Source organism: Mirounga leonina, unplaced genomic scaffold (assembly GCF_011800145.1).
Source record: "Mirounga leonina isolate KUSES-001 unplaced genomic scaffold, KU_Mleo_1.0 Mir_454, whole genome shotgun sequence".
Lineage (NCBI taxonomy): Eukaryota > Metazoa > Chordata > Mammalia > Carnivora > Phocidae > Mirounga > Mirounga leonina.
The window spans coordinates 9,111,907-9,137,799 of record NW_023270763.1 but is presented as its reverse complement, the minus strand read 5'-3'; the positions used below and the strand labels follow the sequence as shown (position 1 = coordinate 9,137,799).

Here is a 25,893-nt window from a genome sequence, read left to right as displayed (position 1 = left end):
ACAACCAGGGCCCAGACACAAGGCTGAGTCTGCCTCAAATCTGGGCAAGGCCTTGCAGAATGGACCCTAGGCAAGTTAATTTTTCTTTTCTAATCCTCTCTTTCCTCTAGGAAACTGGACTGGGTCCGAGGCCACACCTCTGGGAGGTAAGGTCAATGCGTGAAGCAGGCTGGTGGGAGACTAAATGGCATCATTTCGGACACCCCGTGTGGCCTCTGATTTAGTGACACAGAGTTTTTCTGGAAAGTTAATTTTTTCTTAAAGATTTATTTGAGAGAGAGAATCTCAAGCAGACTCCCCACTGAGCGCAGAGCCTGACGCGGGGCTCAATCCCATGACCCTGAGATCATGACCTGAGCCGAAATCAAGAGTCGGATACTTAACCAACTGAGCCACCCAGCTGCCCCTGGAAAATTATTTTTATGTGCTACAACCTAGGCCTAATGGACTAAGCCCGGGAAGGCCAGGATCGGAAGATACTCGCGGAGTCTTGCGGGCTCGGCCTGTGCAGATATACCTGGCAGTCCTAAGTGGAAGGCAGAAGACGGTGCCTGGCAGGAGTGACCAACTGCAAAAGACTTCTCACTAGGTAATTTTCCTGAGTGAGTGACTTTGGTGGCGGGGGAGCATAAGACCCTCTGACCAACACAGAAAAAGTTACCCATAGAAATTAAGTGCAGCCAGGGTTATCCAGGAGGAAGGGTCTCAGAGAGCGGGAAAGCCAGACAGAATTCAGTGTCTGGAGCTGAGAAATAGGACAGCAAAACTGGAATAACAAGGGCCAGGTGTTGTCAAAAGGCAGTCAACTCTCCCAGAGCTGCTGCTTCAGTAACTGCATTTTTATAGAGCCACCAACTCTCTAAACCTTTGGGGCGATCTCAGCCAACCCCCTCATTTCACAGACTGCGACTGAAGACCTACAGGGAGTAGGGGCCACGGCAGGAACAGGGGGAACCACAGCCAGGAGAAGCGAGCCTTCCTGATTCTTTTTCTTAAGATTTTATTTTTAAGTCATCTCTATACCCAACGTGGGGCTCGAACTCACAACTCCGAGATCAAGAGTCGCATGCTCTACCGACTGAGCCAGCCAGGCGCCCTGAGGCTTCCCAATTCTTTTTGGGTTTTTTTTTTTAAGATTTTATTTATTTATTTGAGAGAGGGAGAAAATGAGTGGGGGGAGGGGCGAGGGAGAGGGAGAAGCAGACTCCCTGCTGAGCAGGGAGCCCTACAATGCTGGATCCCAGGACTCCAGGATCATGACCTGAGCTGAAGGCAGACGCTCAACCGACTGAGCCACCCAGGTGCCCCAATTCTTAATTCAGTGCTCCAGGCGCTCCCGGCTGCCCTACAGCTAAGCCCAGGAATAGGGGCACACTCCAGAGCACCCTGGGGAGCCTGGGGAAGGACCAGCACATAGCAGGCCCACCCCGAGGGAAGCTGTTCATTTATTTCCACCTGTTTCCTGACTGCAAGTCAGCTCGCTTGAGCAGAGACACCATCACGATCCTAGAGGGAAAGAAGGGATTCCCTACTCGCCTTTTTTAATAGACAGCACAGGGCTTGATCAAGAAGAAAAAAAAAAAAGTAAGGTTAAGTAAATTATATCTGTGATCCTCACGCTTGGAATTGCACCAAAGAACTCCATGGCCCAGCAGGAAAGAATGTTTTGAACAGGCTGCTGAATTGTTTTTCCAGGATAAGATTTCTGTGAATAAGTGCCAAGTGTGAAAATACAATGTTTTATCTATGGCCACAAGAAGCACAGATGACATAGCAAAGTGTTGCTCCAGGTTTAAAAGGGTGGTCTGTCCGTGCCTCGAGGCAAGGGCTCCGCTAGGTTTCCTGCCCCAGAGCGTGAATTACCTGTTTTCATCCCGTATTAGCTTTTATCGCTGCCGTAACAAATTACCACCAATTTAGCGGCTTAAAAGGATGCCCATTTATCAGCTTGTGGTTCTATGGTCTGAAGGCTAACTCAGTTTCACTGGGCTAAAATCAAGGTGTTGGTAGGGCTGCATTCCTGACTGGAAGCACTGGGGAAAATTCAGGCTACCCTCCCTATCTTTTTTTTTTTTTTTTTTTTAAGATTTTTATTTATTTATTTGACAGAGAGACAGCAAGAGAGGGAACACAAGCAGGGGGAGTGGGAGAGGGAGAAGCAGGCTTCCTGCTGAGCAGGGAGCCCGATGGGGGGCTCGATCCCAGGACCCTGGGATTATGACCTAAGCCGAAGGCAGATGCTTAACGACTGAGCCACTCAGGCACCCCTGCCCTCCCTATCTTAAGGTCCTTAATACAGCTGTGAAGACCCTTTTACCATGTAATGAAACATACTCACAGGTGGACATGTTGGGGAGGGGTATGCATTATTTTACCTACCCCATCCCATCATCCCACCCGTGGGGCATAAATCGGGAATCCTGGCTCCCAGTTCACTGGCTCTGGATGTATGATGACTGCATGAGGAAGCCTCTTTCTGCAAAATGTCCCTCCTACTGAATTCTCTACTCCTAAAGCCCACCTACCTCTTTCTACCAGTGTAGCCATAACTTCTGCTTTAGTCCAATGTGACGGAGATCAAGTACGTTCCCCTCAGCGTTGGGCACCTGTCTTGGAGTGGGAACTGGGCCTATTTCATTTTCTGTTATAGCAACAATCAAATACAATCAGGTCCTTTATTATTATTGAGCGCCTACGGGGTTCTGAGCATCATGCTTGGGGCGAGGCCTACAAAGAAGGCTAAGCTATAGGGAAGCTCACAGTCGAGCGTGGAACAGACATCCAGATCAACACAGAAACACACAGAAGTAACATCAAATAAATCTGCCTGGAAGAATGGGGGGGGGGGGAATTCCCAGAGGAGGGCCATCGGAGGTGGGACTTCAAGGATGTAAGAGTTTAGCAAGTGGAAAAGGTGGGACGGGCACTCTAGGCCAAAAAGAATGGTGTGCCACCTGGAGACACACAGAGGCCTGAAGCAGTGGGCCGCCTGAGACAGAGAGAGGCGGGGCGGGTGGGGGCTGCAGGGGAGGCCACGGGACATGAGGGCCTGCAAAGGTCAGCTCTCTGCAAAGGTCGGCTCTGTGCCCTTGAGCTTGAGTTTCAGTTTGGAGGAATGCATAACAAACAGGCTTTTAACACATGGAATGATACAGCAGTTGCACCTTTTAAAACAGATCTCTTGGGTCAGACGTTAGGCATCTGTCTTTGGCTCAGGTCATGATCCCAGGGTCCTGGGATCGAGCCCCTCATCAGGCTCCCTGCTCAGTGGGAAGCCTGCTTCTCCCTCTCCCACTCCCCCTGCTTGTGTTCCCTCTCTCACTGTGTCTCTCTCTGTCAAAGAAATAAATAAAATCTTAAAAAAAATAAAATAAAACAGATCTCTTGGGGCTCCTGGGTGGCTCAGTCAGTTAAGCGCCTACCTTCAGCTCGGGTCATGATCTCAGGGTCCTGGGATGAAGTCCCATGTCAGGCTCCCTGCTCCACGTGGGAGTCTGCTTCTCCCTCTCCCTCTAGCCCTCTACTTGTCCCCTTGTGCTCTCTCTCTCAAATGAATAAATAAAATCTTTAAATAAAATAAAAATAAAACAAAACTCTGACAGCCAAGGGGAGACTGGATAGCAGGAAGGCCAGCTGGGCCATGCGGTAAGTAGTCCAGGCTCAAGATGAAGGCCTGAAGGAAGGCAGAAGCCGCGGGTGGAGAAGTAGGAGCGATATGGAGAGCAATCAAGGAATCCAGGAGACAGAACAACTGGACTCCATGCCTACCCACAGGGGTGCAGGATAGAGGTTATGCCAAAGACTGGGAGAATTTCAACTTCCAGGGCCGGGGAGGGCTTCTAAACTGGGATTGTCAAAAACTGAGAACAAAGGACAATGAGCGAGTTGGTGGCAGGAGACAGAGTTCAGGATTAGGTGTGTTAGGTTTTTGGGGGGCTTTTGGGTTTTTGTTTTGTTTTGTTTTTTTATCAGCAGGAATGGCCTTAGACCGTACAGGCAGGTCCCTTCCTGGAATAAGCATCTCAAGGGAAGCAGGAGATCTCAAGTCACTTCCAAGCATGAGTCAGGGAGCTGACGTTCCATAGGAAGTCCCCGGGAACCACCCACAGTTACGTCAGAGACCTGGTCTCTTCGGGGGCCCCGTCTCCTGCTGGCTCCAGTCACGCTCACATGAACCCAGACTCGGGGTGTCCTTATGAGGGTTCACAGTTCAACACTGGGACCAAATATGGCTGACACTCATCAGTCCTTTATTCCACATATTTTATCCTTCATTCTGCAAACCCTTGTTGAGGAGAGTCACTTGGTGCCAGACACCACATCAGGAGCCCGAGGCTATAAAGATGAAATAAGGTACTCGACATATAGTTTTGGAAGGCCTACCGTGTGCCAAGCCTGGAGGGTTAGAGCCCTGGGCTCACCTGTTAGTGGAAGGGAAGCTTCCCTGGATTTTGCTCAGAGAAGAAACCACACACAGCTCATGCCTGTCAATCTCTTGCTGAAGGATTATGGAAAATGGGAGGGAAGAATATAGCATTGGTTAAGACATAGCCACGAAAAACCAGAGAAGGCATTTGCTTCCAGCCCAGTATGGGAGAGGGGTCACATGACAGGCGGTAAACATAATCTCTCTCTCTCTCTCTCTCTCTCTCACACACACACACACACAGCAACTGTCTAAGCTAAGAACTGTCACTGTGCGCTGGCCCCAGGGACCTCACAGGAACCACTGTTTCTGACATGTTCCCAGGTGACATTCCCCAAGCTCCTATGTTCCCACAGTAGCTTATCAAGCGAGACTTGATCTAGATCTTTGGAACACAAGCCAAGCTCGGGGTCATGTGTTCCAGAAGGCCACTGGGCCAATCCTTGATTTTATTCAAATGTGCTTCTTTTGAGCCTAGAACACACTCTCCTCTCTCATTCTCTCCTTTGAGGACTTTTCATCACCTCATTTATTTTGTGTTTCCAGACCTCCTGAGACTGAGCCGGTGTAATTCCCTCTGCTAGATGCTGGGGACAACTCGCTAAAAGATGAGTAAGCCCCTGAGGGCTCGTCTACCGCACAGGAAGGCAGACACTGGACACAAACCAATGGAAGCTGAGGGCAACATGCTCAGTGTGGGCTGATGAGAAGTCCCAACTTCACAATTACGTGTTACGGCAGAGCTTGGGATAGGCTGCTTGGATAAGCTTCCCAGTTTCCAGTATCAGAAGGGTTTTCACTGGGGTGGCTGTATTTGGGAGAAACCTCAGAAGCTGGGTGGATATGTAAGTGGCAAGTTCTTAGCCTCCTCAAGACACTGTCTCTTACTCCCTGGGAGAAGGTGTTTTTCTTTTTTTTTTTTAACCTTCTGTATTTTGAAATATAATATAGAGAAAACTGCACAAACCAAAAATGTACAGCTTAATAAATTATCATAAACCACTTCCTGAGTCAATAAACAGACTGATGGCGGGACCTCAGAAGCTCTCCTTGTACACCCTCCCAATTAACCTCCCTGCATCCAAAGACAGTATTTATATATGGCCTTTTATGGTAATCATCCCCTTCTTTCTTTTTTTTTTTTTTTCAGCAAGACAGCATGGTGGGGGTGGGTGTGGTGGGCAGCGGGAGAGGGAGAGAGGATCAAGAGAGGATCCACGCCCAGCATGGAGCCCAACGTGGAGCTCAATCTCATGACCCCGAGATCATGACATGAGCCAAAATCAAGAGTTGGACGCTCAACTGACCAAGTCACCAAGGCGCCCCTCTCCCCTTATTTCTTTACAGATTTACCATCCAAGCAGCACATTTAATAGCCGTTTCACTTTGCCTGGTTTGTGAACCTGATATAAATGGGAGCCTAGGGGGCACCTGGGTGGCTCAGTCGGTGAAGCGTCTGCCTTCGGCTCAGGTCATGATCTCAGGGTCCTGGGATCAAGCCCCGCGTCGGGCTCCCTGCTCAGTGAGGAGCCGGCTTCTCCCTCTCCCTCTGCCCCTACCCGCCCCCCTCTGTCCAATAAATAAATAAAAATCTCACATAAATAAATAAATAAATGGAAGCATACAGAAGGTGTCCTTTTGGGTCTGCCTTTTTTTCGCCCACCATTATGTGTGGAAGGTTCATCCAGTGCTGTCAAACGTGACTACAGTTTATTGATTCTCCTTGTTGTGCAGTATCCCGATGAGAGACCACGTCACACGGCAGTTACCCATCTATTGCTGATGGGCTTCTGGATTGTCTCCAGTTTGGAGTTACTACGAAAGATGATGATGAGTCTCTTTCCAACTATCTTTTGTGCCTTGCTGTTGGGTGTAGAGCTAACAGTGGAAGTGCTGGTACATCTTTAATTTTAGGATAAGACAGGACTGTTGTCCGATGCGGTTGTACCAACGTAAAGCTCCATCAGCAATGCATCGCCATTTCCATTGCTTCACATCCTTGCTGATGCTTGGCACAGTTAGTTTTTTTTTTTCCCTTTAAGATTCTATTTATTTATTTTAGAGACAGAGAGAGAGAGCACGCAAATGGGGGTAGGAGCAGAGGGAAAGGGACAAGCAGACTCCGCATTGAGCACGAAGCCCAACTCGGGGCTTGATCTCAGGATCCTGAGATCATGACCTGAGCTGAAGCCGAGAGCCGGATGCTTAACCGACTGAGCCACCCAGGTGCCCCTTTTTTTCATTTTTATTTCAGCCAAGCTGATGGGCATTGGGTGATATCTCATGCATCTCTTAATTTTAATTTGCATTTTTTCGATTACTAATGAAGTTGCACATTTTCATATGTTTTATGTTTTTTTTACATATTCTGGATATAGGCCCTATGATAGTTATGAGTGCTGCAAAAAACTTCTGGGAGGAATTTCAAAAGTCCAAATAAATCAATTGGAAAGGACTTAGAAAGAAAACCTCTGTAATTTTTCTAAGTTACCAGCCCAGACCAGGCTTCAGCTTTAAAGAGAAATATGAAAAGGAAAGTATACAATTAGAGATAAGAGCCACCAGGTTCAAGCCTTTGCCTGGCCACTTCCTGAGTGCTCGTGGGCAAGTTGCCTACACTCTCTGAGCCTCAGTGTCCATCCTTGAGACCAGACTGCTATTAACGCATGGTTGTTCTATGGCTGGAAAGAGTTATGTGCAAATGTGCTTTATAAACTGCAAATCTGTTAAAATCAGAAGTAATTGGCCACACTGGCCTCCTGAATGGCCCAGCCCAGCTCCCTGAGCGGTCTTACAGTGCGAACAGAGGCAGCGGTCGCAACCTTTCAGATTTGAGAAAAGCCCCATCCTCCCTTCTAATGTCTGAGCCAGAGGACACCTTCAATCCCTGTCCCTCTCCCCGCACAGTGTCAGACTGTCCTGCCCACAAGCCAGGAACAGGGCTCCTCCCTGCCTGCCCAGGCAGGAAAACAGGAAGCAGCCCCCACCCTGCCAGGAGGTGGGGCTGACAAGCTCCCTTTCCTAGGTGGGCATCTCTCCAGACCATCAACCCTCTGGATGCAGGAAAATTGGCGGCTGGCCCGCCGCACCCCGCCCAGGTCTGCTCCAAACTAAGTGGGCAGTGGACAGGGAGTGTAAAATGGTCCTCCTTGGTGCCTTGCAGACATGCCAGGCAAGGAACCCTTTCAGTGGCCAAGTGGGGCTGGGGCTCTGCTCTCCTGGGCCACATGGACGCTCCTCACCACACCCGAAGGTATGACACCAGCCATTCCCATGCGCCCTGTTCTACATACGGGGGGCACGTGGAAGTTTCTCAAGAGAGCAGGTGAGAGCTCAGATGAAATTCCACAGTGTGAAAACCCCACTTACAGGAATTTTATGAGCTCGAGTGTTTGAGAGCTGGAAATCTTGTCCAGCCTCCCCATTTTGAGAAATCCTGTAGCGGAGCCAGATTTGCTCAGTCCCCAGGGAGCGCTTTCATCTTACTCTGCGCTCATCCCCGCCATCCCTTGGGCCCTGCTGCAAACGCCAGCAGCAGCCCACGGCCACATCCAGGTGCCTGGGATGCCAGGCCACTTTCTCTCCCTTCCTGGTAATACCTTCTAGGGCAGAAAGGCCCACCTGAAGCAGAGAGAAGCTCTGAGGAGTCCACGAGCACGTGTTGGGAATGTTTATAAAGTGTTCTGAACTTCACGGAAATTCAAATCATCGACCATGAGCCCCAATTCTATCTCTTTTCTTTTTTTTTTTTAAAGATTTTATTTATTTATTCATGAGAGACAGAGAGAGAGACAGAGGCAGAGCGAGAAGCAGGCTCCCCGCGGAGCAGGGAGCCCGATGCGGAACTCGATCCCAGGACCCTGGGATCATGACCTGAGCCGAAGGCAGACGCTTAACCGACTGAGCCACCCAGGCGTCCCCCCAATTCTATCTCTAAAGACTCTACAGGCTCCCTCCTAAATGGGGACCCTGGGCGCACAGGCCCGGCACCTAGGGCAGGCACTCAGTAAGAATTAATCATCGGAGAAATCACAGGTGACAGAGAGAGGATCTCCAAAATGTGCAAAGGGAAAGTAAAGTCCGCTGCAAGCAGAGGCCTGCCTGCAGCACCCAAGCTCCCCGGAGATCCGCCAACTGTTTCACATTCACACATTTGGCAAACAGGCCCAATGCCTGCCTCCTGCAAGAGCTCACTCAGCACGGAGAGCCAGACCCTGCCCCTAAGAGCTTCCAGTCTGGGAGAGAAGCCACGGCGCAGACCTGGATGAATGGGACAGACATATAGTGGCTACGGGCCCCTGCTTGCTGGAGTTCCTGATCAGGCTGGAAGCAGCCTGCAGGGGCTGTCTAGTGGGGGGAGGCAGTGAAAGTTAAGGCCTGGAAAAGAGAGGGACCAAGGGACTCTTAGGTGCCATGTCATGCAGGGTCTCTCAGGAGCCAGCCAAAGGTTCTTGAAAAGAGGGAGTTCCAGAAGCAGTGTTGGGCCTTAGAGACAAGCAGTCTGGCCCCAGGTATTTGGGAGGCAGGGAGGATGGGATTACAACCAACACAGGCAAGAGGTAGTAAGGGCAGGAAGGGCGCAGAGCAAAGGAGCAATGGACAAGAGAAACATCACAGAGCACCATGCAGCGTGAGGACAGAGGAAAGGGAGGATTGAGAATGGATGCCTCTCCCTCTCCCACTCCCCCTGCTTGTGTTCCCTCTCTCGCTGTCTCTCTCTGTGTCAAATAAATAAATAAAATCTTTATTAAAAAAAAGAGAATGGACGCCAAGGAGATAATGAGGACTGACGGGGACCAGACGCTGGCATTCAGAGGCAGGGAAGGCCTGAAGTAGAGTCTGGGGCATGTGTGGTTTATTTGGGGGCAAATGACCCATGGGAAGTGGTCACACAGGCCAGGAAGTCGGGAGAAAGACGTGGGGAGGTGACGTCACCGACACAAGAACAGAAACTGTCAGATGAGGGGAGCACAGAGGAACTGGACAGAAGGTAAAAGAGAAGTGGGGTGAGGTTAGCACCTTGGGGACCCAACTGTTAGCGAGAAGAAGGAGGCAGAGAGCTGAGGGGTCCAGGCAGGGGGCCAGGCAGACTCAGGGATGGTAATCATGCACAGCTAGGCCCTGGGGCCGGTGTTGCTGAGTTTGGGTCCCGGCTCGGACACTTCCTTCAGAACCTTGAGCCGGCTAGTAACACGTCTAAGCCTTGATTTCCTCATCTGTAAGACAGAACTGAGAGGTGTGGCTCATTTAAGGCCTTTACCACGTGCACATAGTAAATGTGGTGAATGTCAGCTGTTCTCAGCATTATCAATGGGAGGAAGCCAGAAGCATACAAACCCACAAGTTCAAAGAAAGCTCTTAGCATCCTTTCTACCTTTTCAATACCAACTAAGTGAACCAGCAGGGATCAGGTGGGAGGACAGCGCCTTTCGTGTTAGAAGCCATTCCTGAGCAGCCAAGGTTGAGAAGCACTGATCCTTCTGGTCCAACCTCACAATTTTTTCAGCAGGTGAATCAAAGGCTGAGCTGAAGATGATGAGAAAAATGGCAGAGACACCCCCTGACTTACACACAGAGAAGAGGATGTGGGCTTGGTCATCAGATTGTCAGAGCCCTGGCTTCTCTGTTTACTCACTGTGTGACCTTGGGCAGGTCACTTGGTCTCTCTGAACCTGAGCTATTAAATAGGATAATGGCCATAAATCACCCAGCATGTTTCTAGTGCCCACCAGGCCCTCTGTAAATATTTCTTTCTGTCTCTTCTTCTCTAGAATCCAACTTTCCTGGCTCTTCCCAACTCAGGGTTGGTTAGGATCCTGTTCTCTGTGGTGAGCTCCACCCAAAGAAATTGGGACTAAAGGCTGTGTTTCCAGAGCCCCATCCTCTCCTCTGATCTTAGCAATCACCAGCCAGAGAGCAAATTTCAACGTGCCCAGGACTATCCAGGGCTCCGGCTGAAATGAAAGCTCTCATTCGGTAGGTCCTGCACTGCTAACAGCTCCCGAGATGTCGGTGTGTAAGTCCTCTGTCCTCTGTGTAGAAGATCCTCTCGGTGGCCAGTCTACCTCCCTGCTGACTCATGAGCTCCTCCAGGCTGGTCTCCTTATCTTACTCATCTCTGTGTCCCCTCCACGCTATGTGCTCACTAAATGGATGGTAACAAAAAAATAAACAAACCATAGAGAAAACCATTTTCCGGCTAAGTAAATATAGACAGGGTATTTGGTGTGTCTACAAGGGTCAGCCCTCCTGGTTCATTCCAGAATTACCCTCCCGACCAACATGAGGACAGGGTGGGGGAAGGGGCCTGGAACCTGGAGTCCTGGATCTGAATCCTGCTTTTCGATCATCTATGGGGGCCCCAGGCAAGTTACTAAGCTCTCATCCATAAAATGGACGTAGTAATACCCAACCACAGTGTAGCCCCAACGATAGTTAAAACGTGCTGTATAAACTATAAAGTGCTCCAGGCAAGGTAACTTTCTCACAGCAGGCTTTTTAAGGGCAAGAACCACTTTTCATTCCCCTGGAGCCTGAAGGTTGCTTGTGATGGGCTGGGTGAGGGACACAACAAGGGTCAGGTTGGAGATGGGGGCTGCAGCAGGTGGGTCTGGGGTCCCCCCTCTGGCAGGGACACTGGCCTCACCGGAAGGAAGGCAGAGAAATCACAGTCCTCTGATGGGCATGGGGCAGGGCTCCTGACTGAGGGTGCAGGAGACAAAGTTGAACCAGGAGGGAACTTGGGGCCATTCGGAAAAAGCATCAAGTAATTACAGAAATCCCCAGCTGCCCTGAGCTGAGTTACCCACCCAGGCAAGGGCTTCCTACTGGAAATAACCAGTCATTGTCTACCCCCATCTATAGCTGGATCACCACTAACACAAGCCTCAGGAATCTGAGGACACAGGTGAGAGAGCAAGAGCAATCTTGTCCCCATGAAGCTCCTGGTTTATTGAGGGCAAGACAGAGAACCAGTGACCGTAAAAGGTAGCAGGTGCTGGGGGCTGAGAGGTGGGAGCGGCCAATTTCTGCTCCTGCCTCCACCTGGGCCACTGAGCCTCATCTGCATTCACCTCCGGATGTCTCCTTTACTGGTCCCCATTTCTGGAATGCTCCCTCCCCTCCTCTCCACCCTGCAAGTGACATCTCATGCCAATTGGTGGTTAGGTCCTGGTGATGGCTCCCAACCTCTCCCTAACACCATGGCTAGGACTTTCTGCATGTGGTCTCAGTCATTATCACATTACCTAGGAATATTTCTGTCCCCCTACTGAAGAGTTCATCACAGCCTGCACCATTACTCACATTTGTGCTTCCTTAGGTCTCCCTGGATTATAGCAAGAATCACTGAAATCGTGCTCCGAAGTTTACAAAAATACCTTCACACCTATGATTTCATTTAATCCCCATACTAAACCTTCAAGGTAAGTATCATCTTTATTTTACAATAAGGAAGCCTTAGAAAGGTTTGCCCAAGGTCACACAGCCTATCCTAGTGCCTGGCTATAAAACTCAAACCTTTTCTAGCTCCAATGCCAGTGCTCTGAGCGGTACTCAGAGGCAACGCGAGGCAGTGGTTAAAGGCTGGGACCACTTCCCGCTGTGTGACCTTGGGCAGGTGACTTAACCTCTCTGTGCTTCACTGTCCTCGTGGAAAATGGGGCTGATACCCACCTCCTGGGTCCTTGCAGAGATTAAAGAAGGTAATACAATAAAGTACTTAGAACAGTGCCAAACAGTGATAATTAGCTACAATTATCACTACACCTTGGCTGATTCTCATGGTCTCTCAACTCATTAAAATTTTTTTCTAACTCATTTTTGTATCTCATAACACACTGGATACATTTGAAGTCCTCAAACAAAATGAGCTTTTGCAGATTGACCAATGCCAAGTTTTAGGATTGTTCTCTTTTCTTCACGCTCCTACCTGCCACCCCTCACGATTTGAATAACAGAAAAACCCTCTTTTCCTTCTCCAGCCTGCCTCCTCCTCACTCCACCCCACCCTCCAACAAGCCAATCGCAAGTGTTCCACATGTAAAATACACTGGCAAACAGTGCCTTAGGGTCTCCTTGTTGGGCTGTCCCTGGATAGCGAGGGAACACGCCAGCCCTGGGTGGAAGCTTTCACAAACCTAATCATCATTGCTATAATGGGTCAAAGTTTTATGCATGTTCCTCTAGTGCTCCAGTTTTTCCTTATTTGAGACTCCAGAAAGGCTGGGTTATCGCAAAATAACGTCTATTCCTTTTTCTTTTCCATTAAAAAAAAAAAAAAAAAGAGGAAGAAGAAGGCTATTCACATTGCCTCCTGGAGCAAGAAGCCTCAGTTAACACCCTCGGTGGACAAGCAGACGGAAAGCTGCTTTCTTTGCAGGGGTCCAGTCCACAAAGCCAGAGGAAAAAAGTCTCAAACTCAGCTCGTCCCTGGGAAGCCAAATGAATTGCTGTCTTTCCTATCGCTCCCATCCCTCCCTGGGGTAGGATGACCCGGGGAGGGGACCCCTCCCTACTTTCCATCACCGAGACACACCTGCAACGGGCCAGAGGCATCTGGAAAGAGAAGAGGATGAACTTGCCAGGGTGAAAAGCTTTACTCTTTGCAATATTCCATACACAGAATACTCTGTCAGGTCCTTACAATCTTTTCTACCTAAAATCCCAGAACGCTTCCTTCACATTGTACTGCGTTTGGTGAGGGGGAGCGGGGGAAAGCAGAACACAGCAGGGGAACCAGCCTCCGGCAGTGGAGGCCCAGCTGGATCTTCAAAGGTTCCACCCTGAGCGCAAGAGCGAAGAACAAATCTGCCCATACAACTTTGGCACTGGGATTAAGAGAAGTGCTGTGCCCTTTGAAATGGATTTTGCATACAAACGAGCTGATGAACACCAGAAAACATGTCAGCTTTATTCAGTTAAATCAATACACCAGGCATTCAAACTCTGAGGTAAAAATGGATTGTGGCTTTTTGTTGATGCCACTGGGGAATTTTGGCCCCCAGCCCTGGTCAGGCTGGACAAATAGGGCAGTCTGCCTATTAGCTGTCAGGCACATCTTGGGGGATGAAACCAAAACCCCAAATCAGGGCTCTGGGCACCACTGGGCAGCTCATCCTGACCAGCAGCGGGCTGTCGGGCCAAAGGCCTGACCCTGGCCCCTGGCCGGCCCCCTCCTCCAGCCCCCATTTTCCAAGCTCGGCCACATGTCGCATTTCCTACATTCCTTCTCGCCGCCCAGACCCCTTCAGCCCGGTCCTCGGAGGCCAACAGCTGGGGGTGGTGTGAGCCAAGCAAGAGGCACCAGGAAGGGGGTGCTAGGGGTGGGGGGAATGTCAGTGCAACCCAGAAGCGATCGAGAGGGGAGAAAAGGGGTTCCCGCTTCACATCCCAGTCCAGCGCTCCGCTCTCCGCCGCCACACTTGAGTCTCCGAGTGGCCCCCCAGTGCGCTTCCCCTGCCTAGGGGCACCCCTTCCATTCGGCCCCTCTTCCGTTCCTTCCGCTCTCACAGCCCGTGACCCCTGCCCTGCTCCGCCGCACGGATCGTGCCAGCTCCTAGGAGCCGCCCTGCCCTTCTCCCCAGGCCAGCTGGGATGCCCCCGGGTCCCCGACCTCCCCAGGCTCGCCTCGCCCTGCGCACCAGATGCTCCCTCTCGCGGCCCCCTTGCCCCGTCCTCCCCTGGGCCTGAAGACCTCTACTACCTTCAAAGCCCCTCCCGGACACTGCGTCTCTCGGGATGCCCCAGCCAAGCATGCCCCGGGGTCCCCCGGTCCTCACCTGAGTCCGCTCGAAGCTCTCCCGCTCGGCCGCCTCGATCCCCGCGCCCACCCCGCGCCGGCTCAGCACCTTGGGCAGGGGGTTGGGCACCTGCTTCATGGAGCTGGCCATCCGGTCCATGTCGCCGCGCGGAGCCGAGTCAGGGGCCCTCGGCCGCCCCGGGATCCCCTCGGCGCCGCCCGCCCCGCCCCGCCCTACCCGCTGGGATCCGGCGCTAACGGGACGGCTTCCGCCTCCCATTGGCTGGGTGCGCTGCTACTCTCCCGAGGCCCCGCCCCACCCAGAGGCTTCCCCGCCCGCCCCCGCCCACTCCGGAGCCCCTCAGCGAGCCCCGCCCCCCTGGGCGATCCGGACCGCGAGGCGCGCCGTGACCGGCCTGGACGCCTGTCAGTCACCGGGCCCAACCGCCTCCGGCGGGGGCGGGACGAAGGGCGGGGCCGGGGCTGCCCTGAGCTGCCCTCGCCCGCCCCTCCCCCGACGCCCGGCTCCCCGCCCTTTCCCCGCGAGCCGCGCGCTTCTCTGCGGCCGGCGCTGCAGGGTCCCGGCTGGTGGGCGGGGGTCACGCGGACGGGAGCGCCTGGCCTCCCGCGGGGAATCCGGGCCGCCTGGGAATTGCCTGTGTACGCGGCTCGGGCCGGGACGGGGGAGCGCGGGATGGACCGGCTCGGCGGCCGCAGCCCCGGGAAGCGCTGCCCCCACGCTGGGGTCAGCGTCCCGCACCCAGCTCCCTCTGCTTTCTCTCGCGTCCTGGCCCTGCCCTGCAGCCCTGCCCATCTCATTTGCGATGATCGCCGACCCGGGGGCGCCGGGCTGGGTCAGTGGGAGCCTTCCGACACCTTCTCTCCAAAACTCCGGGTCTGGAACCCGCCAGGACGTATTCGTTGGTAGAAACCCGTTTCTGTTTCTGTTTATCCGCGGCTCTGGGCCACCCCTCCCATCCCGCTCCGATGTCAGCCGAGGTACCGACAGGCAGAGGGAAGTGCGATCCTTAGAGGAGACGCTGGAGAAAGTTAGAAGTTCCCCGTTAAATGCCAGAGTTGGGGTTTTGAAGATAAATGCTTTGAAACTCGAAGTCAAGGAAGGCATTAATTTTTTTTTTTAAACTAAGAGCTTTTGATAAAAATTCACACATTCAATGGAGAAGCGAATGAGGGGGTGGGCCTTTGCAGGCACTAGCGAACCACTGAAGGCTTTTGCTCAGACCTGCGCTTTTGGGGGCTGGCATTATGTGGACCAGATTATGGGGGCGCAGAGGAAGGGAGGAAACCAATCGTAGGTGAGAGACACGTGAGGGCCTACAAAGGAACGAAGAGAACATTCTTGTCCTCTGGGAGGTTATGGAAATATGCTTGGATGTAGGGAATGGGGGGAGGGAGGAGGCACTGGTGGGGTCAGAAACTCTATAGAGGAAGGATTTAAGGGGAGCAATGTGATGGAGGGGTGATTGCCTTGAGGCTACATTTGCATAGCTAGCTCACTGGTTTCACCTTTTCTTAAAATGTGTTTATATGGGAGGCTTTGTGAGTGACTCCCCTTGGGTTTCTCTGGGCAAGAGGTGAGCTGTCACCTAGTTTTCACGGTTTGTGTCTGGGAAGGTGGTGATGACGGTAAATGAGTAGGGAAGCACAGTAGAGGAGATGTCTTCCAGAAGAGGAGATGACTTCCATTTTGGACAGAGCAATGTCAGCATTGACTTGGCCAAAGGACAAGCGATGGAAACAGGAGCCCGGGGTGGAAGAATCAGAGAAACAGAAGGAGAGCCAAGGCCAACGTGGGTGTATCAGCAAACTGGGGGCTTTGGGGAGATAGAGACAGTAGAAGAGGGCCATGTTTGGGGGCTATGAAGGTGTGTGTGTGTCAGAGCGGCAACAGGGAGGGGATTGCTAACTGGAAGGGCTAATTGAATTGAAGAAGGAATAGGCATACCACGGTGTGATCTAGAAGCGGAGGATCAGCCAGGGAGGGTGAAGAACCCAGTGGGAAGCTGTTATCAGCCCTAGACCTGAAGCGACAAGGAGGGAGTTGTGACCCAAACAGTTGGGTGCTCTAGTCTTGGGAAAGGAGGCATCTGACCAGACCTGTGGTTCTAGGTAGGAAACCAGTCACTGGGAGACACCAGTCTCTAGCTCTGCTGTCCTCTGATTTCCTACTTGTGCCTTCCATTGGCCAAGCCTAGTGGGAAGAGTAGGGGTAGGGGGCCAGGATGATGCATCATACTGTCTCCATCCCTCCTTCCAGGCACCAAGCAGAGTGAAGAGTAGAGCTGGATCTGGCCCAGCACAGGGGCTCACAGGAATATGCCTACAAGGAAAACAGACGAGATCAACATTGACATTACCTCTGTGTGTCCATTCTTAGCCTGCACCCGCCTCACACTCTGGATCCTGCTAGAGTGATTTATGACCCTTTGCCCAGAGTTTACGGCTTCAATAAATAAGGTCCCTTTAAACAGGGATTAAGGGATCAGCCTACTTCTTACTGGGATAAACCAGAGTAGGAATCAGGAATTTGTGGTTTGGAGGCACCCTGTGGAGAAACACTCAGGCGAGTTAACCTTCCTCGGTAAAACTTAGAGTGAGTTAAAAATAAGGATTTCCCACTTGCTGCAGCCAGAAAACCGTTTGCCAAGGGTTGAGGGAAGCCCTCCCCCAGGATATAAACTATAGGATTCTGCTAACTTCCTTCAGCTCTTACTGTCTCTCCCAGCAATATAGGAACCACATGTCTCCCCCTTATCCGCAGTTTCACTTTTTGTGGTTTCAGTTCCCACAATCTGAAATGTTACATGGAAAATTCCAGAAATAAACAACCCATACGATTTAAACTGCACACCGTTCTGAGTAGTGTGATGGAATCTCGCATGTCCCGCTGCTCAGTCTTGCCCAGGATGTGAATCATCACTTTGTCCAGCGGACCCACACCGTATACCCCACCGGCCTGTTAGTCACTGTATCTCAGTACCTGTGTTCAAATAACCCTTATTTTACTTAATAATAGCCCCAGAGCACAAGAACGGTGATGCTGGCAATTCAGATATGCCAAAGAGTAGCTGTAAAGATGAAAGCTCTCTACTTAATAAGGAAAGAAAAAAAAAATGTATGCTGAAATTGCTAAGGTCCGTGGTAAGAACGTGTCTTGTATCCATGAAACTGAAGAAGGAAAAAAAAATTCTAGTGGTAGTTTTACTTTTGTTAATCTCTTACTGTGCCTCATTTATCAACTAAACTTTGTTATAGGTATGTATGTAGAGGGAAACATAGTATTTATAGGGTTCAGAGCTACTGGCGGTTTCTGGCACCCACTGGGGATCTTGGAATCTATGATAAGGGGGGACCACTATATTACGCCTTTTGGAGATGCCTGGTTTCTGGGCATGGAAGCCTAATCTCTGGGAAACCCATAGGGGGTTAAGCGTCTTATTACCTGTCTCTCCATAATGGGTGAAATTGGTCCCTCCCCACACCTAGGTTGCATCTGATTCAGTATCTGGCATGAGGATATATTAGCTGGTCACATTATTTTTACAGGTTCCTGGAGCCCAAGTACACGTGTTTTAATAAGATATAATTACTATACATTAAACCGAATATATTTAACGTATACAATTTGATGAGTTTTGACACATGAAACTATCACTACTATCGAGATAGTGAACATAGTTATCACCCCCAAAGTTTTCCTCAGGTCCCTTTGTAATTCATCCTTACCTCCTCCTGAAACCCTGTGTCTAAGCAAGTACTGATCTGCTTTCTGCCCCTATGAATCAGGGGCCCGGCGCCTGGGTGGCTCAGTCCGTTGAGTCTGACTCTTGATTTCAGCTTAGGTCATGATCTCAGGGTTGTGAGATCAAGCCCCACTTGGGCTCTGGCCTGGGTGTGGAGCCTGCTTAAGATTTTCTTTCTTCCTCTCCCTCTGCCCCTCCCCCCCTAAGAAAAAGGAATTGAAATTTAAAAACAATACTGGATAAAATAACAGCAAAAATAGGTGTGCCTGGCTGGTTCAGTCAGTGGAGGGAGCGACTCTTGATCTCTGGGTTGTGAGTTTGAGCCCCACCTTGGGTGTAGAGTTTACTTGAAAATAAAATCTTTCAAAAAAAAATAGGAAGTACTTAAGGATAACCTTGACAAAAGATGTGAAGGACAGGTACACTGAAAACTATAGAACAGTGTCGAGAAAAAGTAAAGACTTAACTAACGGAGCGATACACCATGTCCATGGATCTGAATCTCAGTGTTGTTAAGATACTAGTTCTTCTGTGGACTGAATTTATAGTTTCAACGCAGTTCTGATCAAATATCCAGCAAGATTTTTGTAAAAACTGTCACGATGATTCTAACATTTGTATAGAAAGGTAAAGGAACTAGAACATCCAAAACAATTCTAAAAAAAAACCCCAAACACATGTCAAGAACTTACATTACATGATCAAGACCTATTATGAGGCTACAGTAATTAAAATAGGGTGGGATATTGCTGAAAAGGCAGCTATGTCAATCAATAGAACAGATTAAAGAGTCCAGAAATAGGCCCACACATACATGAGTCAGTTGATTTTCCACAAAGGTGCAAGGAAGTTCAATGGAAGAAAGATAATCTTTTTAACAAGTGGTGCTCAAACAATTGGATAGCCATATGCAAAAATAATAATAATTTAAAAATAAGATAATATTTAAAAAGGAACCTCAGAGCTCCTGGGTCGCTTAGTTGGTTGGGAGTCTGACTCTTGGTTTTGGCTCTGCTCATGATCTCATGGGTCACGAGATCAAGCCCCGAGATGGGCTCCCCACTCAGCACAGAGTCTACTTGAGATTCTCCCTTTCCCTGCCCTTCCCCCCAAATAAATAAATAAATAAATAAATAAATAAATAAATAAATCTTTAAAAATATAGGTATATATGGGCGCCTGGGTGGCTCAGATGGTTGGGCGTCTGCCTTCGGCTCGGGTCATGATCCCAGGGTCCTAGGATCGAGTCCCGCATCGGGCTCCCTGCTCCTTGGGAGCCTGCTTCTCCCTCTGCCTCTCTCTCTCTCTGTCTCTCATGAATAAATAAATAAAATCTTTAAAAAAAATAAAATAAATAAAAATATAGGTATATATATAAAAAGGAACCTCAATCCTTTCTTCACACCATATATATAAATTAACTCAAGATGGATCACAGACCTAAGTGTAAAAATGAAAAGATACAACTTATAAAAGAAAATAAGAGAAAAATCTTAGGGACATTAGGTTTGGCAAAGGTTACTTAAAAGCGTGAAGTACAAAAGGAAAAAGATCAATAACTAGAACTTCATCCCAATTTAATACTCGTGTCTTTCAAAAGACCCCTACAAAAATGAAAAGGAAGACACAGGAGGGGTAAAGATATTTCCAAAACATTCACTCAACAAAGGGCTGTACCTAAAATTTTCCAGGTATACATTTTTTTTAAGATTTTATTTGTTTTATTTGAGAGAGAGAATGAGATAGAGCATGAGGGGGGCAGTGTCAGAAGGAGAAGCAGACTCCCCATTAAGCAGGGAGCCCCCGATGCGGCACTCGATCCCAGGACTCCAGGATCATGACCTGAGCCGAAGGCAGTTGCTTAACCAACTGAGCCACCCAGGTATACATTTTTAAAGTTTAACGTGATTTGGGTTTTAAATTTGTTCACAAAGATCATGATGACTCAGGCACAAAAGCACAGTGTAGGGACCACTGGGGTTTTTAGTGACAGGGATCAGAGCTGAGCTTCTGTTCCACTGCCCTTGAATCATGGCTTCTTGGGCAAGTTACTTAATGTCCCCAAATGTAAAGCAGGAAGAGTAATAAAACAAGCTTTCATTCACCCAGTAGACATTTGCTAAGTTCCTACCCTGGAGGAGGCACAGTACCAACAAGGTTAAAAGTTTACTGTTTGATCATGGATTCACATGTTCTAAAAAAAAAAAAAAAAAAGCATATTCTACCCAAGGACGCAAGTACTAGAATAGAGGTATGAGAGTTTCTCCAGATATTTGGGGGATGAAACAAGAATAGGATCCTGCTTATGCAAAATTATTTTTTTTTAAGATTTATTTATTTATTTATTCATGAGAGACAGAGAGAGAGAGAGGCAGAGGGAGAAGCAGGCTCCCAAGGAGCAGGGAGCCCGATGCGGGACTCGATCCCAGGACCCCGGGATCATGACCCGAGCCGAAGGCAGACGCTCAACCATCTGAGCCACCCAGGCGCCCGCAAAATTATTTTTTACAAAGATTTTATTTATTTATTTGAGAGAGAGAAAGAACAAGAAAGAGAATGTGGGGTGGGGAGAGAGGCAGGGAGAAAAAGGGAGGGAGAATCCCAAGCAGACTCCACACAGGTGCTAGATCCCGAGCTGAGCCGAAACCAAGAGTCAGATGCTCAACCAACTGCGCCACCCAGGCGCGCTTGTTTGTGCAAAACTGTATCTCTATGTGTGTGTATGTGTGCATGAATCCATAAGAAAAGAAGGACGGAGTTAGATCAATGTTTACTGAATTGCACGGATGTCCATGATAAATTGTCTGTCGGAAGAGAAGCAGTCTGCAAAGTATTGTGTACAGAATGATCTTACTTCAGCCAAAACAAGCAAACAAATTTCTCACAGAACCATGTACATGCTCTTGTCTGTAAGTGAGCACAGAAAAGGCTATGAAAGGGTATAACCCAGGCTACTGGGTGGAGATAGGCTTCTATGTAAAGAGAGATTATTGCTTTTATATATCTTTTAATTTAAAAAATAAAATGAAGAAGGCGCCTGGGTGGCTCAGTCGTTAAGCATCCGCCTTCGGCTCAGGTCATGATCCCAGGGTCCTGGGATAGAGCCCCGCATTGGGCTCCCTGCTCAGTGGGAAGTCTGCTTCTCCCTCTCCCACTCCCTCTCCCCCTGCTTGTGATCTGCTCTCGCGGTGTCTCTCTCTGTCAAATAAATAAATAAAATCTTTAAAAAAAATAAAATAAAAGGAAGAAAATTTAAACACAATAGTTGATAAACACAGAAACAACAAGAACACACCCCAAGAAGTGCTTTTATGTCAGTTAAAACAGACTCTTGGCTTATTCCTAGCTGATGCGCAGTTTTATGGAGGGATGACTTACACTTTATTACCTAAAGGCTTTGCCAGATCTTGGAATGTTCATGCCCATACTCAAAGCACTAAGTATGTGTGTCTGTGTCTGTTTGTCTGTGTGTGTGTAGGGGATCACTGTTGCTTGGAGGGAAGGGTGATAACCAATAGGGGAGAGCAGGAACCTGCCAGGAGTGGTCTGGGGTTCCCCACACTGACCAGGGTAGGTAAGCTGGAATTGGGCACCTATCCTGGTTGAGTCAGGAGCTAAGGCAGCACCTGACACGGGAGCCAGGGGCTGCATCAAATCAGGAGCCAGGGAGACAGGAACCAAGCCAAAGCCAGACAAGGCAGCCTGCAAACCAAGGTGGTGAGTCAGCCCTGGATGGACCCCAGGGACGGACCAGGGTCAAGTGCCTGCAGGGCAAGCCCATCTCATTCTGCACAAGCAAAATAATGCCATTGACCAAAATGAGGAATACTTTGAGGAAAGATGATGAGTTCATTTGTGGACATGCTGAGGTTCAAATGCCACACGGAGATGTCCATTGGGCTACTGGAACATCAGGAGGACCATGTCAATAGATGTAGTCATAGCTGTAGATGTAAGTGGGGGGTCACCCTCTTAGAGATGACAGGGAAACTGCTGCCTGGATGAGAGGGGAGAAGGACTCCAGACAGAAACTTGGGGTAAGCGATGCGGTAGGACAAAATACTTGTAAAACATTTATCCAACAAAGGATCTGTATCTAGAACACACCAAGTACACATTTTTAAAAGTTTACCTGGCTGTAAGTTATTCACAGAGGCTGGGATGCCTAAAGGAGCAAGCAAAATGCAGAGATTTGCAATGACATGGATCTGGGTCTGAGCTTTAGCTCCACTGCTTTTAGTTGTCACTCAGGCAAGTGACAAGCAGCCACAAGAGATGGTCAAGGACAAGCAGCCAAAGCCAACTGAGGAAATGAAGTGGAGACTGAGAAGCAGAAGGAAGGCCAGTGGATTTCAATGTCATCAGAATCCAGGTAGGAGAGCATTGCAGGAAGAAAGGGGGTCAATAGAAACGTCCAAGGCTGGGGCACCTGGCTGGCTCAGTCAGTAGAGCATGTGACTCTTGATCTCAGGGTTGGAAGTTCAAGCCCTACACTGGGTGTAGAGATTACTTAAAAGTAAGATCTTTTTAAAAAAGTGTCAAAGGTAACAGAGAGGTCAGAGAAGGAAGGCTAGGAAGGAACTTGGAAGGTGGAGACACGTGCCTCGGAGCCAGGAGCTTGAGTCAATGGGTAGATGCTACAAAGTTCAGGGGTCCCCAAGGTTGGATAATTCACTAGAAGAACTCATGGAATTCTCTGAGAGCCATTACACTCATGGTTACAGTTTATTACAGTGATAGGATAGAGATGAAAATCTGCCAAGGGAAGAGTCCAGGAGGGTTCTACACTCAGAGCCTCCAGCTGTCCCTTCCCAGTGAAGTCGTGGACAGCTCACACTTCTCCCAGCAATGATGTAGGGTGACAACACGTTCAGGATATTGCCAACAAGAGGAGCTCCCCCAAGCCTTGTGTGCAGAGTTTTATAGGGGTTCCATCACATAGACATGGTGGTCACCCATGTCCTTGACCTTTAGTCTCCAGTCCATCCAGTGTCAAGCTGACACCAAGCGGCCCAAAGCCCTCGTGATCGGTCACATTGTTAGAGTGTCCGGTGTGGCCAAGGCTCCCAGGAAAACAAAGACATTCTTACCAGGCATGATATTGCAAGGGCTTCCAGATCACCCCTCAGGAACTGCAGGCAAAGGCCAGAACTCATGACCCTGATATCAAGACCTGAGCTAAAGTCAAGAGTCCAACGCTTAACCCACTGAACCACCTGGGTGCCTGTTCTTTACTACACAGATGGTCAGTTGCAGTGAGTACCGAGGTGACTTAAATATGAGCCAGGATGTCGTCACTAAGACACTATGGCTCTGCTCCAAAACACACGTGGGGGAAAAATGAAAGGTAAAGGGCTTGTGGAGATCTGGAAGGAGCAGATACACCAGAAGAGCAGGGCGGCAGGTGACTGGCTGAGCCCAGTGGAGTTGGGGCCATGAGAGAGAGAAGGGGGTGACAGAATCTTAGGTTCCCTCCAGACAAGGATGAGTTTGGGGGAGGACTTCTGCCTCAAGGGCAAGACTCCCCATCTGGTGGTAAGATTCTGAAGTGGGAGGGGGTGTCTCTTCCTGGAGAGCAGGAAGCCAGGCACGGGGGGGGCCGGAGCTGATGGGGCCATCCAAAGTGGATGTGAGATTGCCCAGTGCAAAAGCCAGAAGCAAGGTTCCCCCAAAGGGAGACATCTATGAATAGGGGTGTGGCTCTCTTTTGGGAGATGGCACCCACCCCCATCCATTCCCTTTCCCCTTGGCCTCTTACTCGGTGACATTTACTGCCTCAGGGGAGGAGAGATGCCACAGAAAAGCAGAAAGAAACGCTTTGGGGTTACAGAAGCCTAGGGTTTGAGTTTCAAAAGTCTGGGAGGGCACAATTATGCCGTAAATGATAGGTTGGGAAGAAGAGAGGATGGGGGGGCGCCTGGGTGGCTCAGTCGTTAAGCGTCTGCCTTCAGCTCAGGTCATGATCCCAGGGTCCTGGGATCGAGCCCCGCATCGGGCTCCCTGCTCGGCGGGAAGCCTGCTTCTCCCTCTCCCACTCACCCTGCTTGTGTTCCCTCTCTCGCTGTGTCTCTTTCTGTCAAATAAATAAATTAAATCTTTAAAAAAAAAAAAATCAATCCCTAGGCGCCTGGGTGGCTCAGTCGTTAAGCATCTGCCTTCCGCTCTGGTCATGGTCCCAGGGTCCTGGGATCGAGCCCCGCATCGGGCTCCCTGCTCAGCAGGAAGCCTGCTTCTCCCTCTCCCACTCCCCCTGCTTGTGTTCCCTCTCTTCGCTGGGTCTCTCTGTCACACAAATAAAATCTTTAAAAAAAAAAAAAAAAGAAGAAGAGAGGATGGGTCAGGCTATCCCATCCCCAGACCAGAGAAAGTTCTCTGACCCGGGGTTTGGGGAAAGCCAGGAGGAGAGCAGAGTGCTCAGACACCCGTCTGGTTCCTGCAAATGGGCTCTTAATCCTGGCTCCCTGGGCTGAGTCCTGGGGATGGAGGGGACCCTGACATAAAGCCACAGAGAGCTTTGGAGAATCTAGGGCAGAGGGAATCCCCAGTCTCCTTTCCTAGGTGAGTTCCAGTGCAGTATTAAGATCTTAGAGACCCAAAGTGATTTTAAGATGTGTTCACAAAATCTTTAATACTCCTCCCTTCAAAGGGTGGAGCCTAATTCCCCTCTCCTTGAATGTGGGTGGGACACAGTGACGGTGGCTTCTAAGGAATAGAATAAAGCAGAAGTGATAGTCCGTGACATCGAAGACCACCCCATAAAAGGCACTGCTGCTCACCTGGGGGTGTGGGCAGTTAGCTGCCATGTCAGGAGGGCACTCAAACAGCCTTAGGGACAGTGCCCAAGGCAAAGAACTAAGGACTCCTGCCAACAGCCACATGTGTGCAAGAGTCACCTGGGAAGTAGGTCCTGCAGCCGCATTAAGCCTTCCTATTGGGAGGGGGTGCTGTCACTTGGGAAGAGAAAAGGACCCCAATACAACAGGCATCTGCTACTTCTGCATGGGGGAGCTCAGATTCTTAACACACGAAAGCAGAACTCACAGTAGCAGTGACCAGTGATCGGCACATGAGAACTACTTGCTTTAAGGAGACTGGGGACTGGAAGGTTCTGCTCTCTCTTCAGGGAGTTTCAAGCATCGGGAGCAGACAAGGGAGGAGATGTTGGGTCTGGAACCTTCCCAGAGCCCAGTGCACCAGGCAGCCGGCCATTTCTTCCTGGGACAATGAGGCTGTACAACTGGGGAAAGCACAGACTTTGCAATGAGCCAACCTGCGGCCAAGTGCCAGGCCCACTTGCTCACTGAGTACTAATCACTTAACCTCCTTGACCCTCAACTTCCTCAGCTGTTAACTAATACCTACCACAGTAAACTGTCGGATTCAAGGAAACAACGCTGTAGTTCTCTCTCTTTTTCTTTTTTCCCTATAAATTTTAACTTTTACCGAAGTTGTAATATATAGTTTTAAACTATCAAATAGCTCTCTAAGGCTAATTAACAAAAACCCAACCCTGTCTCCGCCTTTTCCACCTCCTCTCCTTCCCTTCTCTCTCTTCTCTTCCCCTCCCCTCTCCCATCCCTGACTTCCCCATTCCCTCCCCTTCCTGACTCTCCCCCTCCCTCCCCTCCCTGACTCCTTCATTTCCCTCCCCTCCCTGACTCCCTCACTCCCCTCCCTGGCCCCCCTCTTTTTTCCCCTCCCTGACTCTCCCTCTTCCCCTCCCTGACTCTCCTTCTTCCCCTCCCTGACTCTCCTCTCCCAAAGACAGCCCCTTTCAATTCAGGGTCCCTTGAAAGCCCCAGGAACTCTAGAAACATTTCCTTTGAATTTCATTTAAATGATATATTTTTAATCCCTTAAAAATCAAAGACCAAAATGTGCTATCTACGGAATTTTGACATGCATGAGATCATCGGTTGATTTTATACTAAATTCACTGGCACATTAAAAATTATAATACACAA

The 25,893-nt window shown here is 49.7% G+C and overlaps 1 protein-coding gene across 2 annotated transcripts in view; it reads right to left on the bottom strand.

Annotated features, from left to right (window-relative positions):
• HIP1 (huntingtin interacting protein 1) overlaps positions 1–14,374 on the bottom strand; it is a 146,619-nt gene extending 132,245 nt beyond the window's left edge. For both annotated transcript variants that reach the window (XM_034988630.1, XM_034988628.1), the window contains exon 1: positions 14,206–14,374. In XM_034988630.1, coding sequence (XP_034844521.1) covers positions 14,206–14,325 — 120 coding nt within the window. In that variant the 5' untranslated portion in view covers positions 14,326–14,374. The remainder of the gene's footprint in view (positions 1–14,205) is intronic.
• Between the last annotated feature and the right edge of the window lie 11,519 nt (positions 14,375–25,893).